The 21,547-nt window shown below is 38.1% G+C and overlaps 1 protein-coding gene across 1 annotated transcript in view; it reads left to right on the top strand.

Annotated features, from left to right (window-relative positions):
• RB1 (RB transcriptional corepressor 1) overlaps positions 1-21,547 on the top strand; it is a 72,232-nt gene that overhangs the window by 4,519 nt on the left and 46,166 nt on the right. Inside the window, exons 3-11 of the mRNA XM_050970235.1 lie at positions 5,949-6,061; positions 8,003-8,137; positions 9,033-9,071; positions 9,838-9,905; positions 11,369-11,479; positions 13,707-13,855; positions 14,593-14,670; positions 18,203-18,312; positions 19,224-19,301. Of these exons, the coding sequence (XP_050826192.1) occupies positions 5,949-6,061; positions 8,003-8,137; positions 9,033-9,071; positions 9,838-9,905; positions 11,369-11,479; positions 13,707-13,855; positions 14,593-14,670; positions 18,203-18,312; positions 19,224-19,301 (881 nt within the window). The remainder of the gene's footprint in view (positions 1-5,948; positions 6,062-8,002; positions 8,138-9,032; positions 9,072-9,837; positions 9,906-11,368; positions 11,480-13,706; positions 13,856-14,592; positions 14,671-18,202; positions 18,313-19,223; positions 19,302-21,547) is intronic.

Below are 21,547 nucleotides of genomic sequence, written 5' to 3'. Positions count from 1 at the left end.
TATTATTGGTGCCTTTTCTTTTCCTTCAAAAAGTCTCTAGCGTATGAAGACGTTCTAGGTGGTTTTTTCTTGTCTCTAATTACTTTTCTTACATCCTGAAATTCTCCCCAACTGGTGACTTACACTGGTAAGCAGATACTGCAGAGCACTTGATTTGTGCAGGAGTTGAACTGCTTTCTTAGTGAAGAAAACATACCAGGTAAACTGTAGCTTAAGTTGAGGAATGAAGTGAAGACTACTTAAATATGGAAGGTTCATGTTCAGCAGGCCAAGTGTCCCCAGTCCATAAAATTTCACATTTACATTGAAAAGAATTCCTTTTGGTTGTGGTTTCTTAATAAAAGGAGAATATTTTAATTGGTAAGCTACCTCATCCTCGTGTTAAAAGACAGAGAGGCCTCTTGCTTTTGACGAAAACATGAAACACATATGAGCTAATAAAGTATTTTCTGTCTAGACTTTGTCTCTCATTTATAGAACTGCAGCTGAACTGAACCTGAATCCATTGAAGCTTTGGATGGATGAGCAAAATTAGAGATATTTTAGGATCCTCTGTTATTAAAAAAAGAAGAGCTACTGAAAGTCCCAAAAAAACAAATCATCTCCGTGGCCTCTTGCTGATGTTCAGTATCTTAGCAGCAGATGCACTGCTTGTATGTGCCCTTGGACTTAAAAAGTTCAGGCAACTGGTATAGGGTTTCTTTTTTTACTCATCTTCTGCCTATCCTGGGGAGAGATTGATGACCTCTCCAGTAAAAGTGTAATGGGAACTTTGCATATCACATGGACTGTTTTTACTAGTTCAATACTTTCATTGACTTCATTACTTTCAGCTAGTATTATATTTGAATTTGATCTCCTCTGTTGTGAACTAATAATAATCTTCTATCCCAGACAATGATCAATAGAAAATTTAAAAATGGTATTGCTGAAAAATGAAGGATCTGTCTTTACACAGAACTTATTATATGTAGATAGGGCTTATAATGGTCACAGATTTTTTTTTTTTCCTCTGGGATATTTTTCCTGCAGGTTTTTATTTTGAATAGTTTTCTATTGTGAGATCTTCTTGAGTCTACTCTCCAGTCATCTTCCACCCACTGTAATAATAAGCATTACAGTGGGTGGAAGATGACTGGAGAGCATGTAAAGCCAAAATGGTTTGTGTTGGAAGGAACCTTTAAAGGTCATCTCATTCCAACCCCCCTGCCATGGGCAGGAACAACTTCCTCTAGGCCAGATTGCTCAGGGCCCAAGCTGATTGTTCAAGTTGGCCTTGAACATTTCCAGGGATGGGGCATCCACAGCTTCTCTGATCAGCCTGTCCTGGTGTCTCACCACCCTCACAGTAGAGAATTTCTTCCTAATCCTGATCTAAACCTGCTCTCATTCAGTTTGAAGCCATTCCCCCTTGCTCTATTGCTACATGCCCTTGGAAAAAGTCTCTCTCCAGCTCTCTTATAGCTCCCTTGAGGTACTGGAACATGCTGTAAGATCTCCCTGAAGCCTCTTCTTCTCCAGGCTGAACAACCCCAACTCTCTCCAGCCCCCTGATCGTCTCTGTAACCTCCTTTGGACTATCTCTAACAAATGTCTGTGCTCTTGTACTATCAAGCTAGTTCTCTATATTGATTGGAATGTAGTAACTGAGATTTTGTGTTAGGAAGTCAAGTTCCATATCTTCCTCTTCAAAAATCAGGTGATTGATATTTGCAGTGAGACATCCTATATTGCATTTGATTCATGTATCCATCTGTGTTTGCATATTTCTCATGTGCATTTCCCTTGACCTTCTTTTACACAACATCGTTTGAAGTTTCTATTCCTGGATCACTTTTGTAGACTGTCATCAAAATTGTTATCAGTGTTGGCAGACGAGTAAACATCTCTAACTGCATACTAGAGCTGAGATTTCCTATGACCATCTCCTCCTTGGGACTGTTTAGCACTGGAGAACCTCTGGAGGCAGAGAACAGAAGTTATTCCTGTTAGTGCCTTTAATGCCTTTCAGCTGCACTTGGAAAGAAGAGAGGCAAGAATACCATTTTACAGTAATTAAGTGTTGGATGAGCATTTTAAGCTACTGACTCTTCCCAGGTTGTTTTCACTAGATTTAAATAAACTGGTCATCTGGTAAAAATCAGATCGAATAAAAGTAGTGGCAAGTCCAGAATGAGAAATATTTTAAAAGATTTTGTAAGAGTTTTAGATCTTTTCCTACAGAAAACTATATTGATTTAACAGAATATTGCCCAAAGTTATAGCATAGGTTCCTTGGAATCCTAAATAAAAGATGATAAAAAGAGAAAGAAGTCTATGTGGATGACTAGATGTTAAATAATCTTAGGGTTAGTGATTTGTAGGTAGGCTTTGCTTCATGGTGAGTTGAATTAAGGTCACTGCAAGTCATCTTACTGAAACTGAAGGACAGACAAGGGAAGATGTTGAGCTGTTGTCCTGCCCATTTTCTGAAGTGATTCTGTATCAAAAAAGATCTTGAGTCAGACTGGTAAAGAAGAAAGCCCTCAGAAATTAATTTCTGGCTATGAATTTGTCTTCATTTCATTTCATTTCCATGCATTCAAGTCCCTCTGAGATGAATAATCTGTTTTGGCTGTAAACAAAGCAAAATAGTTGGAAGAAGTGATGCTGCTATGTTTTTTGTTCAGCAGTAAACTTTAACTCAGGAAAGAAGAGAACTTGGGGAGGGAAGGGGTGCAAAGAGGAGAGTTCTTATGAGTGTGACTTGCCAGGAAGACATCTCCTTATTTCTTCTCCCCTTCCCCAGCCCTGACGTTTATATTTGTTCTGGTTTCAGATGGAATAAAGCTGATTTTGTTCCTAGTAGCTGGTATAGTGCTGTGTTTTGGATTTAGCATGAGAATGTTGACAATGCTGGTGTTTTAGTTCTTGCTAAGTAGTACTCACTCTAAGTTAAGGACTTTTCAGGTTCCCATGCTCTGCCAGTGGGCATGCACACTAAGATCTGGAGGGAGCCAGATAGGATAGGTCCTGAACTGGCCAAAGGGGCATTCCATACCAAAGAATGTCATACCCACTATGAATAAATATATAAATAATATATATTTAAATATATATGATATATTTATTTAAATATATAAATTGCATTGGAGTTGTGCTGGGTGTTGCTGATTGCTGCTCAGGAGTGGGCTGGGTGTGGTGAGCAAATGTATTGAGCATCCCTTGTTTCTGTTGGGTTTTATGCCTCTCTCTTTCGTTTCCATTGCAGTTATTATTAATGTTGTTGTTGTTATTGCTGCATTTTATTTTGTTCCAGTTATTAAACTGTTCTTTTCTCAAGCTGTGATGGTTGGTTTCTGACACCTCCTCACTGTGGGAATGAGAAGTGAGCCAGCAGCTGTGTGGTACTTAGTTGCTAGCTGGGGTTAAACCATGACAATATTTCTGGATTAAAATCACTGGAATTTTCATGCATGGCTATGGCAGATACCTTATTTTCTGAGAAAACTGCAGTTCACCTGTGTCTTTGGTTGTTTTAACTAGCAGCAGCTGGTGGGATAGTCCCAGTCTGGTGTTCTTTCATGTTTTCCTGTCCTTCCTATCTCAGCTATGTTATAAAGCAGGCATGCTCAGGTGCTGTTCACCTTTTCTTTGCTACTAGGAAAAAACCCCAATCCATAATCTATTTATCTTGGGTTGTATTAATTTTTCTTGTTAGGCCAGCAGTCATGCAACCTCTTGTGTTGAGGAGAAGTTGTCCAAAGCATCCTGTACCTTCAGCAGTGGGTGTGGGAGTAGTCCTGATACTGGAGTTTGGCCATCTGTAATGGTTTGAATCTCTTGGATTGCTAGGCTGCCTCTGAGACTGCTTTCCTGTTTAATGCTAGAAACAAATGAGTTCTTACCCCCAGCCATACCGTACAAGGAGTTTCAAAGTCATTCTTGCAAAACCAGACCTCACTCCTATAAATAAAGCATTGCTGTGGCCTTCTTGCACTCATCCTGCCAGAGCTGAGCTAGGCTGCCCAGGAAAGCTAGGCTTGTTTGCATAGGCAACAAACAAGGAACAATTTCATCGCTTGGTGGCACTCAGCCCTCCTGCCCTATGAGATGTTGTATTTACAGGACAACATCATGGCTTGAGTTTGCAGGAGCATGGAGTGAAAGGAACTTATTTAATAAACAAGGTCAGCTGACTCCAGGGTCAGGGGTATGCTCAGTGGGAGTAGTCTTCCCTCTTGATAGTTCACTAGCTAGTGTTAACCTGCATAATGTTTTATATCCATTTGTGTATCAACAAATGCATCTCAGTCTGTTAATAGCTTATTTCAAAGTAATTTTCTCTTGTGCAAGGAGTCATGATTTGTAGAAACACTCAAATAGGAATGCAAGAAGAAAATAGTGACTTAAATAATTGTCAGTTGTCACATTGTTGAGGGTTAGTTTTGCATTGAAGCCTGTTCTATAACTATTAACAATTGCACAAGCCAAAGTTTTTTTTCTTTGGAGAAAGCCCCCAGCCACTCTTCCCTTATGTATAAATACTGTTCCCAAGAAAGACAGAGAACAACTATCACCAAAACAAACAAAATGTTGGCAGTATTAGTGAAATTATGGGCACAGTGGGTTATTGGTCATGGTTACACTGCTGAATAAGCAAGGACATGAGTGGATGCTGATGGTGCAGAGGATTTCGGAGCAGGTTTGGAAGACCGCGTAACATGGAGTGAGCTAGGTCTGGTGCAGTCTTACTCTTGCTGCTTTTGGGGAACATTTTCTAGAGTGAACAGGCCCCTGCAATTCACTTGGTGTTGTCTAGGAGGCAGCTGGTGGAGTGATCAAGGAAAGGATAAAAAAGTAGGCTGGGGAGTGGGCTAAAGCTAAACAGTGTAGAAGAGCAGGAATGCAGTGTTTCCATTCACTTGCTCCTGGTGCTCCATTTCACTTCTGTCCTCCAACAGATGTCATGTCCAACCTAGAGCTGTGGAGAATGTGTTCAGATCCTGCTCCCTTGCTGTGGGCTTGGGTGGTGTTGCAGTTTTATTTCCAAGGATGCTGGATCTCTGAAAAGTATTTTACAAGTTTGCTGTTTGTGCAATTTTGGCCTGCATCCATGCCTAGTTCTGTCTTCAAGATAGCTTTGTTTCCAAAACTTGGGATGTACCTGCTTAAGGGTTTTTTTCCATGATTCTACAAGTCGTTGTTCTTCAGGAGTTTCCCGCTGAGTTGCTGTTTTGGTGGACGGGTATTGGAATCTTAAGTGATTCCTGTCTGGCTTCAAGTGAGTTGTTTGTGAACTATCATCAGGAGTTCTACTCCATGTGGATGCCGTGTCTGTCATTGTAGGTTGGCTTCTTTTGATGAAGGATGATTGGTTATAACTTGCACCTTCTAAATAGCAAAAGGCAGACCTTAAAAGTAGATGTATGGTAGGAAAATGGCTGGAAGTGCTTGTTACTATCACGCTTTGCTAAGCAGAGATGGGTTTGTGGTTCAGCAAAGCACAGCGATGAGTGGTTGACACAGCTGTACTCATTTATGAGTGTTTATTGCCTGTTATTGTAAAGATTTCAGTCATGTTTTTATGGCTTGGCTTCTTATTCTTTAACTTTCAGTGTTTTGTTATGATCAAATATGGTAAATTAGGAAAAAAAAAAGAAATCATTACTTCTGCTCTGCAAAAGCATTCCATGGAACCAAAGCTTGTATTTCGAAGCTTTGCTGAATTGTATGGGTAAAATTGATCCTGTACTGTAGGAATAAGAGTTGAAATGCTCAGTCTTTTACCTGTATTGTAAAACCTGGAATGGTTTTCTGTTATAAAATAATTGGCTGTAATAGTCAAATGTTTGTTTGAGAATATTTTGTTTAGCCATTTCTAATCATGTTTGGACAAATTATTGCCTTCCACACATTACCCATTTCTGTTGATTAATAAAAACTCTTTCCTCTCTTTTTTCAAAAAGGCTTGCAACACAAAGAAAAAGGAAACATGGGGTGTATGTATCTTTATTGTAGCAATTGATCTGGATGAAGTGACATTTACTTTCACTGAGCTTTTGAAAAGTATAAAAATGAGGTAAGTGAGTTTAAATGTGTGAATTTAGATTTCAACAATTAACTTGTCAACGTTTTTATGAAGAGAATCTTTTTAAGGCATAGTGAATCTTTGTGCATATCAGATTAGTTGATTTTACAATGAAAGTTACTTACGGAAATTATGAATATATTGGTAAACTAGAAGGTGAGGGAGCAGTGATACTTGTTTGATTTATCTGTGGTTGGCTTTGGTTGCATCACTCATCCCATTGTTGTTCTTGCTCTCCCTAAAGTATTCATTGGTTCAGGTTGGTGCAAATTTCACTTAAAATATTTCATTCTTTCTTTCCCTCTATGATGATTTTCCATAAAACCTTTTTCCCAGCATTAGGCTTAGGCTAAATCAAGAAGTGGGGAAAAGAAGCGTTATTCTTCAAACAATTGACCAGCATGCTGCTCTTTCTCAAGCATTTTAATGCCAGGCTAAACTTTGCACTCTTTTTGTTGGGGGTGTGTTACTGTTATATTGTATATTAATTAAGTTCATAATACAGTAATTAAAATATGTATCTGCTTTTAAGGTAAATTTAGGTGGGAACAGCAACCTTGTGTTACATTCATCTAGGAAAGAATTCCAGTGCCATCTGCCTAGGAACTGTGCCGTGTGTGGAAAGCATGTGCAGGAGCAGAGCCTCTTAATGCTCTAGGGCAGGAGGCTAAGTCCAGGCAATAACCTCAGGCTTGGACCAGAATATCCTTTTCCTTGACGTGGTCTGTTATGGTTAGATTTCTCCATGCCCTCTTCTGCCTTGCATCATCTCCCAGAGCAGGGTCAGGTCCAAGGTTTTGACTTAATCTCTTCAGTGCTCGTTGCCTTGGAACCGCGTGAAATCCAATTCCATTTGTGCAGCAACGTCTGGCATGTTCCACCCAAGTTCCACAGACAAACTTGTGCTGAAAAGTGAGAGACTTTTTCCCTTAGGATTTCAAAGAGTAAGCTGTTACTCTGCTGATTGTGATGCAGTACTCAATTGCTTGTTAGCCCTGGGCTTTTTCTCAGCTATAAGGTCAAACTGGCAGAGATTTCTACTAGTCATCCTCTAGAGCCTTCAGATATCTTGGAAAGATCTTTTCTTCCATCATAAGCATTCTTAAATGAGCTTCTGACTGGTTTTGTATCTTGTATCTTTAATCTGACAATGATCAAGAAGTCTCTCAGAATATTATATTCTAAAAAAGGATCAAAATATATTTGATCTGAAGTAGTTGAAAATATTTGATAGATTCCTCCTCTTTAATTTTTAGCAGCCTGCTCATTTTACTTATGAATGTAACAAAATGCTTCCTTGGTGGCCATAATATTACATGGATGAATGGGAACTTTGATCCCTTGTGTAATATTTCCAAAAGATGTCCTGTTGAACAGGAGATGTCCTGTTGAATTTTCCAGGAGATGTCCTGTTGAAAGACTTGAAATTCTATATAATTCAATGCATTCATCTCAGTTATCATTCCTAGGTCTTTCTTTAGCGTGGATGGAGCAAAGGTTCCTGTTCTTAGAGTAGCAGGAGCGTTTCTAAAGCAGAACAGGAGACCTGAGAAGTGTATGTTGGCTATTTGTGGTATTACCAGCAGCACAAGAACAAAGGTGTGTCTAGGTAGCAAATTCTGACTTCCAGAGATAATATCTGTGCTAGGCAAGGAAATTTTTCTTCTGTAGTAGAGCCTGTATCGTGAGATACCTCTGAACAGTATTCCTGCTGTCTGGAAAATGTGAAGGTGGGGCTCAAAGTAAACACGTAATGTTTCCCAAGGCAAGGGTTCAGTCGCTGGTAGTAGTAGTAAGAAAATGCTGGAGTCTAGTGAAGTAAGGCAGTGGGTTTTCATGGAGATGTATTTTTATTTTCTCTTTTTTAAGAGCTTTTTCAGAATACTTGTTTTCACAAGTTGTGAAAATGTGTCATCTTTTTTCTTTTTTCAGTGTATGCACATTTTTTCAGTTTCTGAAAGAGGTGGATGTTAACATGGATACTGTAAGCACTAAAGTTGATAGCACTGTATCAAGGCTGAAAAAGAAATACGATGTATTATTTGCACTATACCACAAGTTTGAAAGGTAGTGTATGCTTTTTTCATTTTGAAATTGATTTCTTTGTCCGTCAACATTTAAGTATTTTAGTTTTTCAAACTGTGTGTTATAGGAGCCCATTTAAACTGTGTGGGCTAATATTTGCAGAACAGTGAAACTGAGCTGTTTACATGTATTAAATAAACACCTCTTACATTTTACCATAACTATCACAATGCTATATTAAACAACTCCCTTGTTGCAGTACAAACAGTGGTAAGACTAGCATGACAAGCGATTACTACTCACTTTAAACTTTTTACAGATATAAAGAGGATTGGTTTACTGTCTAAATATTTTTTTTTACTTAACATTTTGCCTTCCAAATCACAAAAGACCCTCAAATATCTCTTAAATACCCTTTGAAAGGGATAGGAGATCACCCTTTGGTAGTTTATAGAATGAAATAATATATATCCTAGTTTGTTTTTGCATAAACTGAATTTTTTTCTTGAAATGGTATGTACCTAGAATAACTGGGAAGCAACATTACACCACAAAGCTTGCAGTGGCATTGAAGAAATACCAAAGATTTTTAAATGCCCTTTTTTAGTCTGTTTTGTGCAGCTGTAGCATGCTTTGCTGTGTTGTACAAAACACTGAGTAACAATGTATGTATGAATCTTGTCTTTCTGGAAGAAAGCAATTTTATTATACCAAGTCAAAATTGTTTTGCTGTCTAAGCTTTGACATAAATATGCAAACAACAACATTATTTCAGGCTTTCAGTTGATCTGTTGTTAACTGTTGAGTCAGCTTTTTTTCTTAAAGTTAGAAAAATGTTTTGAGAACTGATGTCTTTTTTAACTACATTCAAGTCAAAGATACTGCATAGTTTGCTTACAGAAGCATGTTCAAAAATTAGAATTTTTTTATTTTCTAGGACTTGTGGCCTTATTTATCTGGAACAACCTAGTAGTGAGTAAGTTTGATTTTTCCTAATTTGTGTTTGTCAAGATAAGATGTAAAACATGATGGCATGTTATCTTTTAACCCTTCAGGAGTGACCTAAGTTGTAGCATGCTGTGTGTTTATTTTAGATTTAGTGTGGAGTTTGAATTTCAATGAGATGATGGGAGATGCAGAAATTATATATATGTTACATATATATCTCTATATATGTGATTTATGCACCTTATGTATATTATATAAGTATATTCTTACAAAAATATATAGAGTGTATGTATATATCGGTAGATATGTATCATATTGCATTTTTATGTATTTTTATATCTCTATCCCTCCTCCATGAAGTATTGCCACCCAATGGGGTATGTCTTGGCATGGTGGAAATGAACACTGGCATGGAGAGTGAGCTTCCTAATCACAGCAGCAAATGAGTGTACTAAAACTTGCCTTAACAGCTCCCCAGTGAGCTTGAGTTCATGCTGGGGCTGGAGAGTAGGGCATCAGTCAAAGAGACAAGAGAAGACAGCTCAGAGCAGTTGAATTGTCTACATTCAGTTTCTTTTCTGAGGATGATAAAGATATTTCCTCATTCTGGAATGGCTTTACAGGGACTTAAGTTTTTCAAATGTGTAGTCATAATTACAGAGGGAATGGGATGAGATTTTTAGTAAACTTAAGACCATGGGAAATGTTGCATGTTGTTAAATAGTTCCATAGACAGAAGCATGTTTTCAAACATTGTAGAGCTATCAGTGCAAAGTATTTTTGTTTCCCTGCAGGATTTCTGCTGAACTCAGTTCTGTATTAGTCCTAAAAAATTACTGGATTACTTTTTTGCTGGCAAAAGGTGAGTTTTGGTTTAAACACAGTAATTTTGATGAATATTTTTGAAATGAGTGTATTTGTTTTCCATGTCCAACATGACACTAGTATCCTTATTTCAAATAAGTATTGTACAGACCGTTTTGACTGCCTGGCTTTTGAAACTGCTCACTAATATTTCTTTATATACAGTTTGGCTGTTCTTCTTACTGATACACTCTCTGTATATAAACATATATTTAAGTGTTCTAAAATTTCTATGACTTTTTTCCTTTTTCTTTAAAGCTTGCTGTTCTGTATTTAAGTCTATTCTGAGGTGCTCTGTAGTCTGCCAGCATTTTAATAATGGATAATTACCTTAAAAAACTGGCATATTTTCAGCAATAAGCTTATGTATATGATAAATTATATTTAATAAAACAAATTTAATTAGAAGGTGTTATAGTAAGTCTCTGAAAGCATGTCCCTTGAATGCTACAAATCTTTCTTGAAAATTTGTAAGTTACAGTTAATGTTGAGTGATGAATGTATAGTAGTCCATGGAGTTTCTGCCTCATTGTTTTCCTGCTAAAATGAGTGAATCATGTCTCTCAAGTGCTGCTTACTGCAGGTGTGTGTTATCAGTGAAGTGTATGCATCTCTGATATCAAAATCAGACTTGGATCAGCTGAGTTTTTTTTACTTTTGTCACTAGAATTCTCCATGTGTAAGCATAAAGCAAAACCCACGAAAGGTTTTTTAGCCTGCCTTTTCTTGAGGACAAAGAAAGCTGAAATTTACTAGAAAATAGTTGGAGCTTCAGGAGAACCTGGGTGATGCTTGCTACTTTTGATAGAAAATAAATACAAAAATTGCACATGTAAATAGAGCACAGGTAGATCTGTAGCTGTTCGAAACCACTATCGGCTTCCTGAATGTTTTGTAGCAATGCACGCTATCCTGGGATGGCCCTGTAGATCTTCTCTGGCATATGAGTCATAATTTGGGAAAAACTGGAATAATGCATCTCTGAAAGTGCTCTTCATGCTATTACTTGTGTGACTTTTAAGTAATTTCATAAAAATTTGACAGGCTGAGCCTACAGTGTGATAGCATGTTTTGAATTTCTCTTCACTGTGTACTAGCGGCTCCTGCTTTCTGAATATTTAGCAGCTTTCAAAAAGCTTGCATGAGACCACAGAAAAAGAAAGTAGAGAGGAATTAAACAGAAGTAAGAGGTTACTCTTTTACAGTAAAAGAAAAATCAGGTCTGAGCACTGAGGGCATTTTGTAATCAGTGATTTTGTTTGTGTGTGTGCTGTCTCTAAGCGCCATGAGTTATCAAATCAATAGCCTTTAAACAGCACTGGCACCCTGTATGATGCTTCCTGAATTCTAGTGGTAGTGTTTTACTATGTGAACTTCCAAGTCTTTGTTTTGCAAAATTACTTCTAGAATTAAGCCAACCATTCTCAAAAAGGTTTTCTTTACCCTTTTAAATATTTGCAGGTAAAGTGTTGCAAGTGGAAGATGACCTGGTGATTTCTTTCCAGTTGTTGCTGTGTGTCTTAGATTATTTTATCAAACTGTCACCTCCTGCTATGCTCAAGGAACCATACAGTAAGAATTTTTTTGTTTTTTCATTGAAGTAGAAAGTAAATTTATTATATTTCTATTAGCCATGCTAATACTCATAATTAACATAATTAAACTTCTTAAGCTTATTGAAATGCAATTTTCTGTTTTAGTTAAATTTACATTATTGTGAACTTGAAATCAATTACCTGAATGTGGCAGTATATTTACTATAATTTCTGCTATGTCCTCTCCCTATATTGGTTATTTAGGGACATGTCAAAACAGCAAGTCTAATTTGGTAAAAGAATTCAGGTTCTTGGTAGATTACAACTGAGAACTATTATTCAGGTTTGTCTTGTATTACAAAAGGGAAAAGTGGTGGTATCTTACTTTATTGGTGTGGTGGACTGTATTATTGATGTTTAACAGTATGACAACAGCAGAAATGTACAAGATACTGGACTGTACAGACATTTAAAACAAATACACAGTGGGTAGCAGCTCAAAATAATAGAGGTAAAATGTAGACAGCTTTGCTTTTATTACATCCTGTTTGCTATTGCAAGTGTTACTATTTTAAGTAAAAATATAATGGGTCTTCTCTATAAAAACTTCTATTCAGCAGTAAGTTTTTACCCATTAAGTTTTTATATCTAAAACCTGGAAAACCTCACTAAAAAGTTACAGTAAATATTTATAAAAACTTCCAAAGATAGAATTCTATTTGAGTTAACTATTTTCTTCAGCAAACTATGGAATTAATATACTGAAATATTTGGAGTCACAGGGTGTAACTCAGTTTTTTAGTAATTAGTTTATCTTCTGGTGGGTTAAGACGCAGCCCTAGTATATTTAGCCTAAATCTATTTGCTTTATTTCTTTCTTTGGCAACTAAACATCTACCTTGATTGTAATGTTGTACAATAGATAAGGTATTCACTACTATATTCTTTAAATTCTGTATTTTGGAGATATTTATCTGACCTAGTGATTAGTTGTTGCAGGTAAGAAAAAATAAACTTGGTCTTATTCTAATGTGAATAAAGGATGGACTTAAGACAAGCAGATCCCTGCTTTCCTCCAGTACCATTTTGAATTTAAATTTTCATTCCTAGTAGGACAGACATATATGCTGCTGCTTATTTCAGGTGTTATAAAGCAGATCCTTTTCAAAAACCACTGAATTAAAACTACCTGGTTTTGAATTCTGTGTTCACAATGATTTATTTTATTGTAGTAAAACCGTGCAGAATAGGAGCTCATTTTTAGAAACTGTTTGGTTCTGTGCATCATATCTTGAAAAAAAATTCTGCCACTTGAGATTAAGTTACAGATAGGAGTGTCACTATCCTAAGTGCAAAGCACTGGGTTTCTAATGTGAAGCTGTGTATGAACTATCAAACAGCTCTGCATTCTTTGATAAAATAACACAATTTACTGTTCAAACCCTCATGACCAAGAGGCTTCATGTTGTGATAAATGATGTCAGGCTTTATGATCTGACTAAGACTGAGGGGATTATGATGCAACCACCTCTGCAGTGTAGTTTGTCAGAATTTCTCAGAACGGTTGTCAAATGCAGATGAAGTTACAGGTGAGAACAGCATGCTGATTACAGTGTCAGTTTAAACCAACAATATTTAATCACGTTATTGTATGTTATTAATATAATTCACATATTTGAGCCATCTATTTTGATAAAATGAAATGATATTTAACAAAATGAAATTTTTTACCACACAGTATTAAGGTTTTTTGATGCCTTCTTCTAGGTGGACTTGTTTGTTTCTGCTTGTGTGTCTAGGGGTATATGGGGAAAGGAGGAATTCCCTCCAGGACCATTTTCCAAGTTCCCACCATCACTTAAGTCCTGCATTGATTTATTGTCCTTCAGCTTCTTGTTTTATACTTCTTTAAAAATAGAAAAAATAGTTACTCATCTGTGAAAAGATAAGGTTTTCCTAGCTTTGCAAAACAGATTCTCAGTTAAAGCTACTTGCAGAAAATGCTGTTACATTCTGTGTAAAATAGCTTCTTAAAAACAAAATGTCCAAATACTGATACAGGAATTTCAAAATTAACTTTCTTTTTGTATAGATTTTCTGTAATGAAGATTTCTTACCTAGCTGAACAGATGAGAAAGAAAATATATTTAAGGGGAAGACCTGAAAAAAGGATATAAGAAGTAGAATCTTCTAGGCTTAATAACTTGAATTTCTTCTTTCTTAAGATGGCTCTAACCTTGTGATGGTTTTGAATCTCTTTGCAGAGTCTTCTGTGTCTGCAGCGACTGTAAATGGTTCAGCTCGCACTCCAAGAAGAGGTCAGAGCAGGAGTTCACGCACTGCCAAGCAGCTTGATACCGACACAAAAATTATCGAAATCCTTTGTAAAGAGCATGATTGTAATTTAGATGAGGTAATGCCTGCACTTCCAAGTCTGATAGATCTTGCTGCTAGACTCCATCTGGAATATGTATTTATTTAAATGGTCTTTTTTTAAAGTGTCGTTATTTGGGACAGCTCAACTATTCTGTCAAGTAATTACCTTCAGTAGTTGAAGGTGTTTTACCATTTTATAGTTTCTCTAGTCAGTAGTGTAAAAAACAAACAAAACCTACCCAAAACAAGCCCTCTGGTATGGGTGATAATTTTGCCAGGGTAACTGATTTGTGAAGAATACAATATGAAGTTACAGGCAGATCACAGCATGTAGCATATGGATGCAGGGCTGCTCTGATGGAGTTTCACAGCTGCATCCCATGATGAGAAAATGTATGCAAAAAGCACATTGCTTCTGTGGAAGATCTTAAAAGACCCCATTCGCCTTTCCCTCTGCTGTTTAATCTATTTCTGTGTAAAAAGGACTGATTTTTAAATATCCAACTGGATGATGGAAGCAGAAATGTGAGAGGGCTGGAAAGAGTGCCGTTCTTCTCCAGTTTAATCACTTAGTATTCCAGCAAAGGATTGTATTTGCATGCTTACATGTCACCGTGTTTTGGATGTATAGCAAGTTTTGTTCTTGCTTTATTGGAAACAAACCACAGTGCATTACAGAACTGTCTCAGTTTCTTGATTTAAAGATGCAAAAGCAGTGTATGCATGGCTGACTCTCTACTTTGCTAATGCTACATTTTTTCCTTTTTTTTTTAGGTCAAAAATGTGTATTTGACAAGCTTCATTCCTTTCTTGAATTCTGCTGGTATTGTAGCTTCCAATGGACTACCAGAGGTAAGTGGAGAAATTTAGGACATTGTGGTGGGCAGATCCTGGCTAGGTGCCAGGAACCCACCAAAGCCTCTTTTAATTCCTCTCTGCAGCAGAACGGGAAGAGAAAAAATATAACAAAAGGTTCATAAGTTTAGACTGCTTACCAAGTACCATCATTGGCAAAACAGACTCAGCTTACGGATGTTAGCTGAATTTATTGCCAACAAAACCAGAGCAGGATAATAAGAAGTAAAATGAATGTTAAAAACACCTTCCTCCACCCCTGCCTCCTTCCCAGGCTCAACCTGCTCCCCATCAGCAGTGCCAGAAGATGGAGAGTCACTTTATCACATGTTCCTGCCACTGCACAGGGAGTGGAGCCCTTCCCCTGCTCCAGTGGGGGTCCTTTCTACAGGAGAACATCCTCCATGAAATTCTCCAACATGAGTCCATTCCACAGGCAACAGCTCTTCACAAGCTGCTCCAGTGTGGGTTCCCTCAAGGGTCACAAGTCCTACTGGGAAACCTGCTCCAGTGCCGGCTCCCTCTCCATGGGTCTGCAAGTCCCTGCCAGGACCCTGCTCCAGCACGCGCCTCCCACAGCGTCACAGCCTCTCTCAGGCACCCACCTCCTCCACAGGCTGTGGGTGGATCTCTGAATCCCCATGGACCTCCCTGGGCTGCAGGGGACATACTGCATCACCATGGTCTGCACCAGGGGCTGCAGGGGAATCCCAGCTCTGGCACCTGGAGCACCTCCTGCCCCTCCTTCTCCACTGACCCTGGTGTCTGCAGTGTTGCTCCTTTCACGTACTTTCACACCTCTTTTCTCAGACAGCAGTTGTTTCTGTGTAATAACTTTTTCCCTTCATAAATATGTTATCACCGAGGCGCTACTGTAATTCCAGATTGGCCCAGCCTTGACCAATAGAAAGGGTCAGTCCTGGAGCCATCAGGATTGGCTCTGGTGGTCATGGGAAAAGCTTCTAGCAGCTTCTCACAGAAGCCTCCCCTGTCCCCCCCCCGGTTACCAAAACCTTCCTGTGCAAACGCAGTACAGACTGTTCAACAACTGTGTTTTACTTCATGCCAAATTGCTTAAGACACCCTTTACCTATTGGTGGAGTTCTAATAGGTTCTTCTAAAATCATGTAGCAAAATGAACTGTTTTTTAGGAATGTGGCCTAGCAGGGCCAGTATTCATAAAGTATATTTAGCTTATACTTTTGAATTTAATAAATTAATCTCCTGAGGCTAAACCAGGCTTTGCTCAAAGCAAAAAGCTTTTGCTCCAAGCAAGAGATGCATATCCATGACCTTGGTAAGGCCATTAATCTAAAATACAACTATTACAATACTGCGTCTCTGAAGTCACTCTATAAATGCTTAAAGCCCTAAATTACACACCTTAATTTAAATATAAATGAGACATGTTATTGTAGTGTTGTTGGAAAGATACCCAGAAGATTAGTCTCAGTTTCACAACTTGGCAGAGTTTGGACTGCTGTGTCTGTGCAAAATTACTTTCATCTTGCTGAGCTGTTGCCTGGACGCAGCAGACTCTACCTCTATGCAATTGCATCCAGAGTGCATTTTAATAGGTAACTTCTTGCAGTGTGTTTACATTCATCATTATTAAAAGTGTAAGTTTAGCTGTGTGTCACCAATAGATGTGGTAACCTAAAAATAAGCAGCTCTGAAGCTGATCAGAGCATTGAGTCTGCAGGGCTCAATCAAATGTTTCTCCTGTTCACTGTCATAGTGTGTTGGGTGGGGAACAAAGTACAGGTCTCACTGAAGATCTTAATCTCTTCCTAAATTAATTCCAGGATATCAGTAGCCTGTTTAGACTTTTTAATTTATGTGTGTGTGTATAGTTGGGAAACCCTATATGAACTTCCAGGCAAAGGTCATTATACAGCTTATTCTCACATCAGAGGGTTTTCATCCAAGGCTGCTCAACTTAAGCACAATATGAAAATTATTAGCATAAGACTTGCTGGTGAAACTTTTACAAAATGATGCATTTGAAGAAAAATTGAGTCACATGATCTTTGCTCCTTAACCTTGAGTGCCAGAGCAGAAAGTTAGAGCTGTATTTCAGAGGTAGTCGGTCCATACATGTAATCAGCTAACCAAAAATCATGAATGAGATCATCAGTACAATAGCTAGTAATGTGGTACATTTAAATTGACTTTCATAAAAAACCACTATGCTTTTGAAAAATTTTAATGTTCCTTCCAGAGCAAAAAAAGCTTTTGAGTCCTAATGTTGGTATTTTGTTTGTCTTTCCCATGTGTTTGCTGGTCAGCCTTTATGCACTAATGAATAGATTGATACAGAACTCTTATTTTTGACTGAAGGTTTTTTCCAAGTTATCTCAGTACAGCCATCTTGTCTGAGAGCTGCTGGGGTTTTTTTTAGAAATTTATGAAAGACTGAAATATTTTAGATAAAAAGAATGCATAATCCATTAAGAAGATAACAAAAAATAAAAACTTAATTATGTTTTTAAATAAAAAGAATAATAGGAATTGAAATATAATCTTTAGTTTAATAGACCTAATATCAAAGTTTTAATTGTGAGATCAGTTTGGAGCAAATCCATTTGGCAAAGGTAAAGAAGAGGGTAAGGAACAAAGCTGTGTAGGAGGTATTTGCAGCTTTCTCTCTCTTGAGACTGAGAGGGGACTAATTTGGGTTCATATGCATTGTTGCCTGTTTTCCTAGCAGGAGTTTGCCAGAGCACAGCATCATTTAATGAGTTCAAGGGCTCAGGGAGCAGATAATTGAGGTGGCTGCATACTTCGGCATGAGCACAGCAGTGGATTTGGGGAGCCAGATAAAAAAATTGCAAACTTCCTGTTAATGTTAGTCATTCAAAGTAAAAAGAAGTAATTAAAAAAAAAATCAGAAAAATCCAATAAACTCCTCCGTGCAAAGTGAAGTCATAGCATTCTGGGATTTAGTCAATTAAGAAACTTTTAATAGTTAGTAAAAAAACTACAGTGTGGCTATGAAATAACAAGTCTGTTTTTGTACCAATAGGTGTGTCTCTTAAGAGCTACTCCAGTGCAGATATATTAATATAAAATGAGGAAATTCCTACTGAGAAAAAAAATAAAAAAGGTTTGAGTTTAGGCCGTGTTGTCCAAACCAGCAGACGGGACTGAGTCAATTGCCCAACAGCTGTTCTAAGAGGAAGCATTTTACATTTCCTGCTCTTGGAGACACCCCTTTTTCTAGAAGAAAAGATTTAAAAATATGGAAATGTTAGTTTGGTTTGCAAGTCTGTTTCCTAACCTAGCTATTTTTACAGTGTCAAGACCTACATTTCATCAAAAAAATTCTTATGATCTTGGGTTGTTTTCTCTTATAAACAGTAATTTTCCTCCGGGTATATTTCAGCGGTTGTATAAGATGTAACTTTGTGAGGTCCAAGGTCATTCTTTTAGCATTTAATCATGAAGTAGGAATAACTTATGTTATTCAGTAGATTGTCAAACTTGTTCCTGTGTAATGAATTCCATGTTTTTTCAATGTCTTTTTGAGGTTGAAGTTATCTTGAAACAGTATGACGAGCTCTATCTCAAGAACAAAGACATAGATGCGAGACTATTTCTGAATCGTGACGAGACTCTGCAGCCTGCTGTCATTGCATGGTAATATTTCCATTTCCTGCTTTCCTTCCCTAACAGAGAGTGCAGACTTGTGTTGCTCTCTGCCCCCTTGTGTTATAAATGGAGATCTCTCTGTCTTGTTGGCCTACTAGCTTTGTAGTTCACCTAAGGTATTTCTGGCATCAACAGCCTTGCTTTACATCATCACTTAAATAATTAGGGAACATATGACTGTGACTGCCTAAAATTATTTGGAAGCTCTGCTCTAACTCTACTCTGTGCAAGGCCCTTTTCATCCAGGGGAAGCTGAGGAATCACAAGGAGAAGGCAGGTCATGCTAGCTTGCCAGAGGTATGGCTCTGTGCCAGCTGGCAGTGAATGGTTTGGGTTGTGGATGCCCCATCCTGGGAATATTCAAGGCTGGGCTGGAAAGGGCTCTGAGGACCCTCATTTAGTTGAAGATGTCCTTGGTCATTGAAGGTGGATGGGACTAGATGACCTTCAAAGGTCCCTTTCCAATCCAAACCATTCTATGATTGTTTAATTTTTTTTTCAGTCCTACACTTATATGCTAGCAATTGCTGACAATTCAACATCTCTATAATTGAATGTGAGCTCACCATGTGAGTCTGAATTTATCTATGCTATGAAAATACACAAATTTAAAATGGGATTAAAATGTAACTAATACCATCTCTACATATAAATTAAGCTGTTTGTAAGTGGAATTCTAGAAAAGAAGAAAAGTTTGGAAGGAAACTTTAGAGCTTGTCTAGTCCAACATCCTGCTCAAAGCAGATCCACTTGGGAATTTAAACAACTGAAGTAATTGGGCATGTAGATCTTCTAAAAATCTGTTACACATTTTTCTCTTCAGATTAATAAGTCTTTATAGAAAATATTGTCTTTGGAATTGTATTAGTCTTTAATAAGTTTGTTTTCCATTTCTGTAGCTCACAGTTGGAGAGGACACCACTAAAAAACAATCCAGATGAGGAAATCAATATTATACTTCCACAGACTCCTGTTAGGTATGAGTTTTTCTCTTGAATGTATTCTTTTGTTTAATATCATAGCTAAAAATATTCTTCTTTAGAGTAGCCTTTTTTTAATTTTTAAGGAACCGTGGCCTTGGTTTTGTTGGTTTTTTCCATAAACTATAACGTGTTCTGATCACTGTTACTTTTTATTTATAGTAGATATTAAGATGTCAAAGATGTTTCCTTAAAGTTCTTGACATTAGAAAAGTCCAGGAGTATGAAGCTTCTGCATTGCTAAAAATTTGAAATGTTCTAAACCAACTTTGTTCTTGAGAGAAAGTCTAGTGATGTTTAGATTCTTTCCATTCTCACTTGGGCATTGCTCTGATTTTTCCAAAACTAATGCTATTTAAGACAAATCATGTGAATTTGGACTGTAGTAACTTTTTCATGAAGCCACAGAAGTGTCAGCAGATGGCAGCAAAGGTTTGATCACCATCATAGAGTGGAAAGTGAATCCTACCTCTCCCTGATTAACCAGAACCCTGTATAGTATATACTGAAAGGACCATGTTTATTTCTTTGAGCTGCCTTACAGTGTCATATTTTTGAACCTAGGCTCATGGACTCTGCTTTAAAGCCCCCTGAAACAGAGAATGTAATGATTTTTATAAGTGGATTTGTATCTGGTCATTTATGTAGAAACAAGTATATAAAAAGGGTGTAAGTACTAGTTATGAGCATAATGAGAATGGGTTGTATGTTTCCATTTTGTGTTTTTCCAGTGTTCTTATGCTTTTCCTTATCATTAGGAGAGTTGTGGCAGAAGTGATTTTTACCAATACTTTTTTGTCGGGTTTGCACTTACTTGGCTGGTGATATGAGCCAAATTGAGGTTAAATGATACAGAAATTTGAAACAGACAAACTGTAGTGGGCCGGCCAAATGCCAGTGCACCCACTACAATTATTTGCTCATTTTCTGCTGCAAGATAAGGATTAGGAGGAGAGCACAGCAGGCTTGAAACTTTTAAAGGGTATAAAGAAAACTTTATTGGTAGAATTAAAAAAAAAAAATCAGAATAAACCTTCATAAACCTTCAGAACACTTCTCCTCCCCCCCGACTCTTTCTTTTCCACTAACAATGTAAAGAGACAAAACCTGGAACTTTCACATTTAAAATTGTCTTTTTTTTCAGTGCACTTAGTGGGAGGAATCTCTCTTGCCATGCCATGGAGACTTTTCCACAAGAAATTGTTCTCTTGTGGTTTTAATTTTCGCAAATAGCAGTCACCTGGAAAATCTGCAGTCTTGAAGTCCCTCCCACAGTTTGGTAGTCTTCCCAGAGCTACTATTGTGGGGCATTTCAGTTTGTTGGGGTACAATTTTAAGGATGTGCTGTCCTAGTATAGAAACAAAAAGTTCTTTTCTCTCTGGGAACAGAGGTTTCCTTCTACTCTGGGGCAAGGTTTCTCATCTTTTTCATCTCTCTTGGTTCAAACTTCTCATTGGAGCACAGCTGCTTCAACATTTGCTTGGGCACTCATGGCTGTGGTTAGAATGCTACCTTCTCCCCATGTATTCCATGAGTGACAGGGAAAAAAAGTCTGGTGTATCAATTATATCTTCACCATATCCTTACAAGACAATTTCAGCCCAAGACTGAGGAATCTCGTCATTCTCCTCCCATGTGGGATTTGATTCCTTCTTCACTGACCTTGATATCTCCATGTTGTTTTCTCACCATGTCTGCCCCACTTCCTTTTTCCATCACTGCAGAGAGGATTGATGCCTGCAGGTTTCATCAGTGCACAGAGAGTTACTATCTCGCCCAGGCCTGCGGATGGTGATGCGCTCTCTGCCGGGCGGTGTCCCCTCTGGCTGCATGGCTGTTTTCCAGCCCCTGCCATACTCAATTCTAGCCATGGAGCTGCAGGGCTGCCTCTGTTCTCTTTTCTGCAGTGCCAGCAGAATGGCTGGGCAGGCCTGGCTCAGCTCCACCCGAAGCTGAGCAGAGCCAGCCTGGCCCTCCGGCCGTGGTTGGAACCTGGCAGGAGCAGAGCGGGGTCTGGCCCAGCCACTGTCCCGTCACCTGTTCAAAGCCTGGAAGCAAGAGAGCTTTTCCCAGGGCTTGTTCATCTTTAAATGTGATTTCACAGGACGTATTCAGCTCTCTTAAGTGGCTTAACAGGGTGTCCATATTCAAAACTAGCCAGCTGATTGGTTCTGTCTGGTCCAAAGGAAGCTGCCAAGGTCCTTACAGGGAATCGCTTCTGTAACTCCTGGAGTTTTTTCCC

This window comes from Serinus canaria, chromosome 1 (genome assembly GCF_022539315.1).
Source record: "Serinus canaria isolate serCan28SL12 chromosome 1, serCan2020, whole genome shotgun sequence".
In the NCBI taxonomy this organism is placed as follows: Eukaryota; Metazoa; Chordata; class Aves; order Passeriformes; family Fringillidae; genus Serinus; species Serinus canaria.
This window is presented reverse-complemented; position numbering and strand designations above follow the sequence as displayed.